Source organism: Astyanax mexicanus, chromosome 18 (genome assembly GCF_023375975.1).
Source record: "Astyanax mexicanus isolate ESR-SI-001 chromosome 18, AstMex3_surface, whole genome shotgun sequence".
NCBI lineage: Eukaryota > Metazoa > Chordata > Actinopteri > Characiformes > Acestrorhamphidae > Astyanax > Astyanax mexicanus.
Genome location: NC_064425.1, coordinates 37,254,619 through 37,268,649, shown reverse-complemented (window position 1 = coordinate 37,268,649; position 14,031 = coordinate 37,254,619). Strand labels below are relative to the sequence as shown.

Genomic DNA, 14,031 nt, shown 5'->3' with positions numbered 1-14,031 from the left:
TAACATTAGCATGTAAAAAGCAGTGCTTTTCTGGTAGTGATGGTAGAGTTCTGAGTAATTATTAATGGCACAAACAGGAACCTTTATCACAATAATGGGAACATTAAATTATTTGGAAAATACTATTTTTATCTGTTAGTCGTTGAAAGACTCATGCCAAGCCACATGACAGACTTAATCATCTTTACTGAATGACAACATCATGGTGATTTACCAGTTTTAAGAGCATTCATTCAGCCACTGGTTGACATTCTTCATGGCGTCTGTAAATGACGTATTCTGTAAATGAATCCTCCTTACTCATCCTTCTATAAGGTGCTTTATCAAAATGTTAACTAGCAATACAAGTACAGTTGTAGGAAAAAGTATGTAAAGCCTTTGGGATAACTTGTATTTCTGCATAAATTGGTCATTAAATGTGTTCTGATCTTCATCTTAGTCACAACAATAGACAAACACAGTCAGCTTAAACGTATGTGACACAAAAAAATATGTTTGCATGGTTTTATTGAACACAACATGTTAACATTCACAGTGTTAACAATTAAACAGGACAACGACCCAAAACATAAAAGTAAATCAACAACCTAACGACTTCAACAGAAAAAAATACTCCTTCTGGAGAGTCCTGACCTCAACCCAATTGAGATGCTTTGGCCTGACTTCATAAGAGCGATTCACACCAGATATTTTAAGAATATTATAGCTGAACTGAAACAGTTTTGTGAGGAGGAATGATCCAAAATTCACGGAACACATTTAATGACCAATTTATGCAGAAATTCAAGTAATCCCAAAGAGTACACATACTTTTTTTCTGCAACTGTCTCGCAATATGTATAACTAACAACCCTGAAATTAAGTGTAAAATGTATACATTTAGAATGACATCACAGCACATACATCTGCAGTCAGTCAGTTTATATTAAATCCAAAAGTATCCTTGATTGTACTGAAGACAATGCACTGATCCAGAGTAACACCATTACATACATAAACACCAAGTCAGACATATTTTTATAGAACTGTGCAGTGTACAAAAATGCAATTAATATATACATATACAAAAATAGATCAGATAGCAAAACTTTCAGGTATGTTATATGTCATATAACATATAACACATGTTATATATGCAAAAAAAATCTTATTTATTGCCTGTTGAGAAGTACTGCAAATAGAATCTTTTTAAGGCAGATGAACATGAACCTATTGGCCAATATTTCTTTTAGGATGCATTGTGGAGTTGGGGATTAGCTGGAGTGGACAGTAGAGACAGATTCCCGAACAGTTTTGTTTATATATAGTGTATGGCTACATCCTAATTGCAAACTGATTAGTAATACTGATTAGTAATACTGATTATTTGATATATTAGAGTATGTGAAGTAGAATGCAGTATGGTAAAGATGAGTTTTCATAAATATCCATTACATATACTCTATATACCAGATATTTGTTTGTGGTTTCAATGGACAACGTAATTTTATTCCACAATGCAAGTTAAAACATCATATCAGTGTAGAGAATTTATCTAATAGTTCTATATCTTTTCATGACTGGGATGCAGCCTGTGCTCTGACCATGGCTTTAATAGCAAACAATACTGTGAGATGGCCAATCTTAATTTATTAATGTGCATTATTAAAACCTTGACTTTTTATCAATATAAGTGCCGCAGATATGCAGGTTATTCCTATACCAAGTATTTAGGATATTTTACTGAGCAAGCTGATCAGAGGTTAATGCAGTCTGAATTAAACAATATGAAGCATGCCAGACACAGTAACCCCTCTGCTGTATCATCTGCAATCTATCTTCTTAAGATAAAAGTACCAAAAAAACATATTGAAACTGTTATAAAAGCAAAAATGTGTTAATATCAGGCTTAAATATAGAACACACTAGAATACTGTCAATACTGGCCCACATTTAAAGAAAAAAAGGTTTGCAGCAAGCGGTTTTTAGCTACCGTGTAAAGCACCTTAGATTAGTCAGTAATACATGGCTTTTTCATTAGGCTCGTTCACATCAAGTGCTTTGACCCACAGGTAAAGAAGGTTCATTACAGTGTTGTCATAACAAGTCCATTATTTTCAAGTTACTCCCGTTTCACTTCCTCATAGCGCCCTCACAGCACATGAAGCCCCTCCGTCAAGACCCTCGCTGCAGAGTGGGTGAGCAGAATCCGATCCAGTACAAATCAGAAAGATGTGAGGGCTGATTCTGAGTCTATAGTAACGTTACACCTCGATGTATTCTGTATATAGTACGAAGTGTGTTATCAGTTGATTTTCTCTAACAGCATCTCTTCTGCTTCATGCAGACCCGACAGCGGCTGATGATTCTTTGTTGGCAGTCATCTTTCAGTGTCTTTGGGTTGGGTTTACTGTTGAAAAAAAAAAACACAAACAAACAGATTCAGACTCAATGCTAACATACAGTTCCTGTGCTTTATAGCATATACAGCATCCCTGTTTGAATTCCTTAATAAGGCAGGAAACTCCCTCTATGGGTAGTGCAGAGCAAATGCAGACTAGTCTCAGACCTGCCAACATGTACACATTTTGTGGAACGGAGACATTTTGACCTCCTATTCCTAATAGAGGAATTGGTGGCAAATTGAAAAGCAAACTCTACTGTAGAAAAATGTAAATGCAGTTCACAAAATGCATTGCTTTTCCTCACTAACGTGCAGAATAAGTGTCAAACATGAAATGCAAAACCACTGTTACATTACATTTCACTGCACTTGATCTCTTTATTAAAAAAAACAATAAACAAGAATTTACATTTTCAAAACCAAACGCTGAATTTGTGTCAGATTTCACTCAAAATGCAATTAGTTCCACTGCATTGTATTTCACAGTGTGTCTAGGAGCAGCAGGTATTTATGCCGAGATAAAATGTAATCGCTGTCCAATCAGAACCCACTACTGAACTTGGGTTGGGGCTGAGACACCAGCGTATCAAAGTGAAACTAAAAAAAAGGGGGAAACATCAAAAAATTAACCAAACACACCCACACCACCCTACGTGAACCTGGGCATGCTTTCACACCAACTCTGAAAAGCACGCAGTCTTCTGTAACTGCACAAACCTTAATTTATAGAATTAATTAGTGTTTATTTCCTCTTATATTCTGTCGCCAAAGACATTTTCTCTGCTTTAAAGTTCAGATATGAGTGCTCATTTCTGACTTTGTCTTACCCCCGCCCCAAATTTAATAGTGGGCTCCGATTGGACAGTGATTACATTTTGTTTTGGCACGATTTCACGCTGCTCCTACAAGAAATGCAGTTCTGTGCATTGTGATTTGCTTTTGATCATTGGCAGAACCAAACAGTAGAATACAATGCTGTTGAGCTAATTGCATTTTAAGAATTGTTTGTGTGCAATTCTAACATGAATTCAGCATTTGATTTTGAAAATGTAAAGTATTGTGTATTGTTTTTCAATAAAAAGATCAAGTCCATTGCAATGTAATGTAACAGTGGTTTGGCATGTATTCTGCATGTTAGTGAGGAAAAGTAATGCATCTTGTGGATTGATTACATTTGGATTGCATCTGGTTTAAAGCACCTCATCGTAAATTTAATCTGGTATACCTGAACATCAGCGTTGGATCCAGAGCTGCCAACCAGTAGCTATAAGAATCGGTGTAGAAGCTACAGGTGCCACGGCCGTGGCATTCGATGAATGGGACCTTTTGGAAATTCTCCAGACAGGAACCAGGTGAGGACAGAGGCTGTCCTGAGCCCTCTGCACCCACACCAGTTTGCTAGATCCAGAAAAAACATACAAAACAGAAACAATCTACAACATTTTCAAGCTGAGGTGATAAATGATGCCACTGATGGTGTGTCAGAAACTGGGAAACAAACCTAGTACGCAAATAGCTGTTGCCAGAAGCCAACAGAAAAGAAGTTGCCAATGTCAATCACTGTATAAATGTTTGTGCCCATAATTAGAAATATAGAATTTTAAGTAAAACAAACTTAATTTATTTGAGATCACACTAATTGTGGGTTTACAGTGTACACGGTTTTAAGAGGCTAAATGACTGAAAGTGGTTCATACCATGACAAAAGAGTAGCCTTGCCACAGAGGCTCCCAGCCGCTGGGACAGTCAGGAACAGAAATGGTCTGGCTGTGCACTGCTATTACATTAGACTGAGCCTCACACACCGAACACCTGAGACAGTGAGAGAGACAAACACAGGATGTGAGAATAGTAATGTGTATGTGGGTCTATTTCCACTGTCTATTTAGATGGTCAAGTTTCTAAAGTCTAAAGCACTGTGATGAAGGTACCTGCTGATGTACTGCTGTATAAAACCTTCGGAGATCGGGGGCGCATCTTTGGACATGGGCACTTCGGTGGACAGCCAGTAGGAGTAGTCGTTGCGAGAGGCGTAGTGACAGGTGCTGTCGCTGTTGCAGAAAAGGAAGGGCATTGTGGAGAACCTTTGTAGACAGCTCCCCAAAGTTCCTGCAAACACACACATGTAGACATGACCAACAGAACCAACCACACACACACATTTACAAACAGGCAGGCAAATACATCTTGAAGCATGTGCCACAGATTCTTGATCAAAGTGATACCTGTGGAAATTTGAGGTCAGGGAAACACCTTGAACTCTTCATTATCCTCAATTCAACCCAAACTGTGTGTTTTATCAAACTGTATTTTTGCAAGTGGTGGCTTAATGTTTAAAGCATAATTTAACTGATGAACAGAATGTGAAATAAATCAGCATGTCACTTGCCATTCTCTTTAAGAGCCAGGTGCTCTCTGACTTTGGTGGATTGCTATTTTAACAGCGTAGTGCTTCTGCGCTTCTCAGAGGAGTAAACTCACCTGCTCGTTCACACTCCTTCATTCGGTTTATTGTTGATGTAAAAGTTTGCATAGCTGTGAACAGGCACACGCTATGGGTTTGTGCACAAACCCAAACCAAGACAGCAATGAACCTTTGACTCTTGAGATCTGTCTAGGCTTTTTTCAGTCAGTGGTGCACCTGTGTTTTCTATTGCCAAGATAAAAATATGCCAGAAATGTACCTGAACGCACCTTATTTTCAGACCACCACTCCCACTGGCGTAGATATATTCTCATGCTCTGTTGCTATTTAAACAACGCAGGTGCAAGGTGTGATGTAAGATAGCAATGATCATTGTGATGTGCCTTGCACAGGTTGTAAGGTAGGACTACTTAAGTTTGTACCTTAAGTAGAAACCCAAAAAATTATAGATTTTGTATTCACTTATGTGGGGTGCATAAAATCCCTCAGATATTTTATTTAAATAAGAAGAAACTGTAAGGGTTTTACTACAGTGACTACAAGGATTTAATGTGGTAAAGTCCCACTGTAAGCATGACTAACACTCAGATCAAATCAACAGAAAAACATTTACTGAACACTGTTGGCAACTGTTGAGCTTTTGCCGCTAGATTTAGAGATTTCAGATCCCCTAACAAATTAATTTCTACTACTACTACTACTACTACTACTACTACTACTACTACTACGTATTTCAAGCAACTACTTCCCACAAAAGAGGAAGAACAATAAATAGATACCCCTGTATCTATAAACTAATCCTAAGATATTATGATTATTAAAATGGGCCATGTATTCTCCAATTATTTTTATAAAGAAATTTAAAACCAATTTTTTTTCATGAAGATCCAGTTATACATTTAAAGTAAACACACACACACACACACACACACAAACACACACAAACACACACACACACACACACACACACACACGTCATACCAAGGTCTTGCCCGTGTCCCTGGTTGTTTCCGTTGATAAAAAGCAGTGAATATCCCGAGTGGATTAGCTGTGATCCTGATGGACACTGTGGCACATTTTGTCTTTGGCTGTGTCTGGTGAACAGGAAGCTGTCATTGACTCTATTTCCTGCTGGGCCCCTTCTTCCCTTCTGACCTGGAGGGCCATCAAAACCTGGAGCTCCTGCAAGATCATTAGCCTATTTAAGCAAAACTCTATAAACACAATACACTATTTTAATTAATTCTACTTTAATAAATATTATTCAGTGTTTTTTTCACTGAAACCTGCCTATTAACCAAAATTCTGAAAACAACAAAAAAGAAATACTGATGATTTAGTGACTGGGGATTTTGTATTACTAATACTAACTTGTTTTTGATTATGTAGTATAAGTAGTGTGTGAAAATAAGTGTGAAAGTTGTGTACACATATCCATATTACTGAAAACCGCTAGGTAGTCCTGTTCCAAGTTTAATTGGGACTTTTTGACTGTATGAGCTACCTCCTACAACTCAACCAAGAAGGAATCATAAACCCTACTTCAGTGAATGTATGATAATATTGTAACATATGACTCTTACCCTGTAACCCTGTTAACCCTCTGTCCCCATTGTATCCACGGTTACCCGGAGGACCAGGCATGCCTTCTCTGCCACTTTTTCCTTTCTGCCCTTTGCGTCCTGAAAAGAAGAGAAACATAAGGAGGGGAGCAGAGTTTTTTTTACCTTTCTGATAAGTTGTTTGGTTGCCGATTATCCTCCAAGCTCCTCATCATTTTTAATGAGTAAATATATAATTTGTTGTGGTTAGGCACTTTTAGAGACTGAGGGTGAACTGAGTGAGTGAGCAGCCCTTAACCCAGTGGGTTTCTGGTTTAAGCACTTTGTGTAGTGCAGTGCTTCCCCTTTAACCCCTTACTCCAACTCCCATAATTCACCTGCACCCACTATCAGACCTCACTCCAACTCCCATAATTCACCTGTTCCCACTATCAGACCTCACTCCAACTCCCATAATTCACCTGCACCCACTATCAGACCTCACTCCAACTCCCATAATTCACCTGCACCCACTATCAGACCTCACTCCAACTCCCATAATTCACCTGTTCCCACTATCACACCTCACTCCAACTCCCATAATTCACCTGCACCCACTATCAGACCTCACTACAACTCCCATAATTCACCTGCACCCACTATCAGACCTCACTACAACTCCCATAATTCACCTGCACCCACTATCAGACCTCACTACAACTCCCATAATTTACCTACACCCACTATCAGACCTCACTACAACTCCCATAATTCACCTGCACCCACTATCAGACCTCACTACAACTCCCATAATTCACTTGCACCCACTATCAGACCTCTCTACAACTCCCATAATTCACTTGCACCCACTATCAGACCTTACTACAACTCCCATAATTCACCTGCACCCACTATCAGACCTTACTACAACTCCCATAATTCACCTGCACCCACTATTAGACCTCACTACAACTCCCATAATTCACCTGCACCCACTATCAGACCTTACTACAACTCCCATAATTCACCTGCACCCACTATTAGACCTCACTACAACTCCCATAATTCACCTGCACCCACTATTAGACCTCACTACAACTCCCATAATTCACCTGCACCCACTATCAGACCTCACTACAACTCCCATAATTCACCTGCACCAACTATCAGACCTCACTACAACTTCCATAATTCACCTGCACCCACTATCAGACCTTACTACAACTCCCATAATTCACCTGCACCCACAATTAGACCTCACTACAACTCCCATAATTCACTTGCACCCACTATCAGACCTCACTACAACTCCCATAATTCACTTGCACCCACTATCAGACCTCACTACAACTCCCATAATTCACCTGCACCCACTATCAGACCTCACTACAACTCCCACAATTCACTTGCACCCACTGGCCAGTGTTCAACCTTACAAGTCCCCTGAGATGACACTTCATGAACAGTTTAAATAGTGTCATCCCGTGACATTTGGCATATAAGTGTACATATAGAGAATATTCATGTGTGTGTGTGTGTGTGTGTGTGTGAACCTTCTAGACCATGTGGACCAGGTGGACCATAATCTCCGCCCATTCCTCTATTCCCTGGACCTCCAGGTAGACCCTGATCTCCTGGGATGGGAGTCCTTCTGGAGTATGCATCTCTTCCTCTTTCACCTTAACAGATCAGGGATTATGGGATTAAGAGAGATAATAAGAATAATATTTACTCACAACAGGAAAAATCAGCAAGCTTTAAAAACAAAACAAAAGTTATAAAAGATAATCAAAATGCAATTAACATACAGGGGTCAAATAAGATAAGACAACAGTTCCATTTGTACATATTTACAAGGTCAATATAACTATTTACAGGTTTAAAATATTTATAGTATATTGTATTATAATTATACTTCGAGAAGATTTAAAAAGTTTACTTTTCAATATTGGATGTATGGTTAGAATCCATTTTGGTTTCTATTTGCAGTTTTACCAGAAAGTTAGAATCAAAAGAAAGAATCAAACAAACAACAAAGGATGTTAATTAACCTAATATTCTCAGGACAGCCAATCCTTTTACAAAGCTCTTGATACTTCTTGAAGTTCCTGTTAGCTAACTGTCTAGTTTAGCTCACCAAACATCAGGGAAAATATATATTACATTTACAATGTAAAAAAAAGAAGAAGAAAGAAAACACACTAAATTAAAGTCCAAAACTTTTGACTGGTACTGTAAATTAAATGAAGACTTAGTAGTAAAGTATAAAAGTATTTCAGTTTCAGTTCATTTTTGAATGGTCACTTACTATCACAAAGGACACAAAACACATCTCCATCATAAAATCTCTTATCATTTCACCAACTCACCCGGTCCGCCTGGTGGTCCATTTGGTCCTTGAAGACCACGGCCTCCGTTATTCCCACAGTCTCCTGGCTCACCTAAGAGTCGAGATCTCAGTAATGCATTAAACCAAAGTCAACAAATCCTTATAGAACATTACATCAGCCCACACATTACAGTGCCTGTATGATAATATCCACTATGTGAAACAATTGGACCCCTCAGGTCAAAAAAAAAAAAAAAAGAGGATGAATACAAATTAACCATGACATGTAGAAAAATGGCTCTGAGAATAAGTCTGTGGTTGGAGGAAATATACAGCAGGAAGGATCTGCAGGAAGAGCTGGACACTAGCGGTGTGCCATATCATACTGTTTGCCAAAATATCTGCATGATTTTTTGGATAAAAAAAAAAAAAAAAAAATCATATTGTGATAATAGTGGTATTTTGTCTTGAAATCAGTCTATTTTTAGTGTTATATGTTTATAGTGTTGTGTATTTTGTATAAGTTTGAAGTTTATAAGCATGCAATAAACATTCTGCACTTTAGTTCTGTGGAACATTTTTTTTTACAGTAGTCTTGCTGTTTAGACAATATGTAAAATTATACAGGTTTTTGAACTAAACACAAATTTAACATCCATTTTATTGGAGTAGTATGTTTTTTATATCACGATATATGAAACATCATATCACCCAGATTAGATTTAAAGGTTGTCTTGTTGTCTTTAAAAAGTATTATGTTTTTAACATAACTCCTATTTAACATGTATGAACTGGAAAATGTTTTAGTGGGTTTTGGTTCTTATTAACTCAAAATTCAATACTGGTTTGTTATTATGTAAAATAAACAAATAAATACATTATTATGTAGTGCATGTATAATCATTCTTACCCTGTGGTCCAGGTAGTCCCTTTGGCCCCATTTCTCCTTTGCTTCCAGGATAACCATTAATCCCATCTCTACCCTTAAAAAGAAATTAGTTTACATGTGTTAGTATTGGATTCCAGAGAACACAGTTCTTCCACTGCTCCACAGCTTAGTGCTGAGGGCGTTATACCACTATGTAGCCCACACCTGGTATTAGGCATTGCACCAATTTGTTTAGATTTATCTGCTCCATAGTCCTATTAAGTACTTATTATTTACTATTTAATTCAGACAAGCACCAAAATTAAACTCTGGACAGAAACTGAAACTGAACAAAATGAAACATTTAGATGATGGACAAATACCAAGCGAAAAGCATTTACAAATATGTAATATGTACATTTGAGAAGACAGTGCTACTCTCATCATGAATTTACCTCAGCAGTGCTATTCTAATCATGAATGTACCTCAGCAGTGTTGTTCTAATTATACATGTACCTCAGCATTGCTATTCTAATCATGTACTTACATGTGCAGTGCCACTCTGACAGTGCCACTCTGACTAATGGTTGGTTTAAGTGAAATTAAACATTTTATTTAGTTTCTTTTTTGCAAACAGAGTTACCCTAAACATGCCATTTATTAGATGTCCCAGCCTGTTCTCTCCCTCTCTCCCAGCACTGTATGTAGAAGCACTCTGATTAGCAGAGTTGCCGGAGGACAGAGGTGGAAGGGGGTAGAAGGGCCTAATGCCGCTGCTTCTTACTGTTACTACTGTTAGAAAAAAACACTGCAATAAAAATGAACAAGTCTTTGTTTGGTATAGATTATGCACAAAAAGTGTTTTTGGCATTCCTGGCTGACACTAGAAAGAGTAATCAAATATTTACACAGTTTTTATCTAATAAAGATGCTGATGCTATATTTTGTACAGTGTAATATACTGTAAAACAGGGCTGGACTGGGACAAAAAATCAGCCCTGGCATTTTTGGTTTAGACCGGCCCCTCATAATTAGCGGAGCACAACCAACTTGTAATTTATGTATGTGGTGTTACAGAGAAGCATAATGTATCTTCAACTTATTAACTTAAGAAGTTTAGTGTAGTGCTGTGCGGTATACCTGTTCATTCAGTATACCGTTGAGAAATTTTGAACTGTAGAACAGCACCACCAAAGAAACATGCTGGGCTGTTCCCAGCTGCGAGATAGAGGGGAATTGTGCATGTTAAAGTTGCTGGTGTGTCTCTTTTTAAGATCTGTTGTTTACATTCTTTAGCTGTTTTCCGGCCTATAAAGTTTGATTCCATCATATATTGTGTAATTTTTGGGGCAAAGTAAACCAAATACTAATCAAAGCCTTAACTTAAAGCCTTAGTGTTTTATATTATACGTACTTCAAACGGGCACGGTGGCGCAGTGGGTAGCACTTCCGCCTCACAGCAAGACGGCCTGGGTTCGATTCCCGGCTGGGGCGACCCGGGTCTTTCTGTGTGGAGTTTACACGTTCTCCCCGTGTCTGCGTGGGTTTCCTCCGGGTTCTCCGGTTTCCTCCCACAGGCCAAAGACGGCACGTTCAGGCTAATTGGAACTTGGTTGAAATTGCCCCTTAGGTGTGAGTGAATGTGTCTGTGTGTCTGTCTGCCCTGCGATGGATTGGCGGCCTGTCCAGGGTGTATCCTGCCTTCCGCCCGATGCCTGCTGGGATAGGCTCCAGCACCCCCCCGCGACCCTTAATGGATGAAGCGGTTGATAATGACTTGACTTGACTTGTACTTCAAACGGTGGAGTAAATCACAGCCTATATAAAAGCCCAGTCATGCAAAAATATATAAATAAATAATAATAAAAATACTGCAATATAGTGTGAAACCCTCAGAATCTTGAAAAACACTGTGATATGTTTTTTTGTTTTGGCTTTATGAATTCATGCAACGCAACTATGTCTTAAAAGCATTTGACACTCTTATTCAGTGTGAGCATACCTTTTGCTAAAATTACTTTTATACTTTTTTTTACACTTACTTTAGTCATGCTTAAATTGTAAAGCTTTTACTTATCGTTTATCAGTTTTAAAATCTGTTAGTTCACTTGTTTGAGTGCTTTTTAAAACCACAGCATAGAGACTACAAATTCAAACTACTATGCACCCTTTCAGCACACCTTTAACCTAAATATTTAAAATGCTATGAAGTAGCCTAAAATGCTATTTTATCAGAATAAGGGGGCGTTTTACACATTTTGTAGCAGCTACAGTAAAACTCTTTGCTCCTTTACGTGTAATTTCTCCGTCCCGCTTTCTGCTGCTTCTGTTTCTCCATGCTGCCTCTCCTCTAATATACACGCTCAACACTGAACATAGTGGCAGCGGAACCACGCAGAGAGAGGGTGGGGCCGCTTTCGTCCTATATCCATTTCCTGGATTACACGTCCTAATTGCGACTGTAAATAAGACAAATATTGTGTCACATCGTATTAAAAAGACCTTTAAAAGGCTGTCCTTTAATGTATAAATAATTCGCAGTAATAGTCTGCCTGACTGGTGAGTTTTTTGTATACTTAATAGTTTGGCTGCTCTGGCATACTGTCGTCATACAAATGAGTGATCTTTGTTGAACGGCTGTTCTTGTAGAAAAATTAAGCATTGATTGTTGGGTCTATTGTATACTTTTGTGGATTGTAGCTGTATTTGTGGGCTGTTTATGTGTATTAGGTTCATATATCTCAGTCAAGACAGAGAATTAGTAGTTCTTATAATTCTCTTATAATTCTTATAATTATAATAATCTATGTGCCGCTTGGGGCGTGCAGAGTGGGGGGGTTGCAGAAGGGGTCCCCACTATATTCACTGGACGTCACTGCTGTCGGCCCACCGGGAAAAAGCCCAGTACGCCAGATTACCCAGTCCAGCCCTGCTGTAAAAATATAAAGACATTCTTTTTAAATACTCACTGGAGGCCCCGGCGGGCCAGAGTTTCCTGTGCTACCAGAAGGTCCTGTCTGTCCTAAAGGCCCAGGGTCACCCTTATCACCTTTTTGTCCTGGCCCAGGAGGCCCTGGAGGACCTGGAGGACCTAGGCACCCTGCAAAAATACATAAATAAAACTCATAAAAGGTATGAAGATTTGTTAAGATTTAATTAATTTTTCATTCAATCTGCCATTTAAATGTATTAAAATTTTGGGGAGAAGCAACAGTACACAGCCATTAAAAATAGACATTAAGCATATCATCATTTTTATGCATATCTTTCAACCCCAAAACCCCTCTTGGCAAACAGGGGTGTGTGCAATGACATGTTGTGGCATAAGGGAGGAAGTACTGTAATGTACAGAGCTCTTTAAAGAGCACTTACTCTCTTAACACCTCTAACACACTAACTACTTCTAACCTCATTTCCTTCTTCCCCTCCTTCACTCCTCTATCCCATTATTTCCCTTTGACCTCCTTTAGGCCCTATTTAAAGATGTTTTTACTTTCTATTATTTTTGTACTTCACTATTGTAAGTTTGGACAAAAGCGTCTGCCAAATGTAATGTAAAAGTACTGCTATGAGTTAGTATTATTAAAAGGTACCATGTTGGATCTTTTCAATTTAAAGATGCACTCAAAATCATCTCCTCAACTTACTGCTAGTTTTAGTACACATTTTTTTCATTTACTTGCAGAATAATTTTGCACACTTATATTTAACCACTGATTATGGATGCATAGATATTTTCCTACAAAAGAAAAAAACTCCCTTTTTTTAAATATTTAGGTTTGAGGTTTATTAACATTTTGGAATGACAAATTTAGTTGTCCAATAATAAAAAAAATCCTCAAAAATACAACTTGCCTAATAATTATGCACACAGAGTATATGTGTTTCTTATTTGAGCTTGTTTAATGCTGTTTAGCTTCATTTTGGAAGTTTGTTTATTTTTATATATATCTTATTTGCTATCAATATCAATTCATTACTGCTTCTACATTAGTGAGTTTTATTATTGCTGAGTATCAGCTGATATCGATCTGATGTTCGTGTTTGTAAAATCATAAAGTCCCACAGTTTATACAGATAAGATGCAATGAAGTAAAATTGAGAACTGAGAATTGAGAACTCTCCTTAGTGCTGCTGAGGACAAGTGCTGGGCAGATGTTTGTGAGTTAGAGAACTCTCCTATATTAAAATAACTGAGTTTATCTCGGCACAGTTGAATAATAAGAGATTGTTAGCTGGAACTGTGGACCATAACTAAAAGGTTGCTCATGAACAGGGGCTGTCTGACCTGGTCTTCCTGGTTGTCCTGGGAAACCTCGTTCTCCCTTTGGTCCATCTACACATAATCCTTTAGCACCAGGATTCCCGCGAATCCCCTGGGGTCCTGGTGGGCCACTGCTTCCTGGGTCTCCCACTGCTCCACACCATCCTGGTGGTCCGGGGTGGCCCTGTAGCCCAGGATCCCCCTTACGCCCTGAAAATGA

General features: G+C 38.4%; 2 protein-coding genes across 3 annotated transcripts in view; one reads left to right on the top strand and one right to left on the bottom strand.

Annotated features, from left to right (window-relative positions):
• The window catches only part of wdfy1 (WD repeat and FYVE domain containing 1), a 1,176,431-nt gene that overhangs the window by 1,081,560 nt on the left and 80,840 nt on the right, over positions 1-14,031 (top strand). The window lies entirely within an intron of this gene.
• Positions 169-14,031, bottom strand: part of col4a3 (collagen, type IV, alpha 3) — a 181,402-nt gene continuing 167,539 nt past the window's right edge. For both annotated transcript variants that reach the window (XM_049467026.1, XM_049467025.1), the window contains exons 42-52: positions 13,836-14,021; positions 12,517-12,647; positions 9,589-9,661; positions 8,719-8,790; positions 7,903-8,028; positions 6,392-6,490; positions 5,790-5,990; positions 4,315-4,492; positions 4,081-4,195; positions 3,609-3,781; positions 169-2,389 (exon numbers count right to left, since the gene is read on the bottom strand). In XM_049467026.1, coding sequence (XP_049322983.1) covers positions 2,299-2,389; positions 3,609-3,781; positions 4,081-4,195; positions 4,315-4,492; positions 5,790-5,990; positions 6,392-6,490; positions 7,903-8,028; positions 8,719-8,790; positions 9,589-9,661; positions 12,517-12,647; positions 13,836-14,021 — 1,445 coding nt within the window. In that variant the 3' untranslated portion in view covers positions 169-2,298. The remainder of the gene's footprint in view (positions 2,390-3,608; positions 3,782-4,080; positions 4,196-4,314; positions 4,493-5,789; positions 5,991-6,391; positions 6,491-7,902; positions 8,029-8,718; positions 8,791-9,588; positions 9,662-12,516; positions 12,648-13,835; positions 14,022-14,031) is intronic.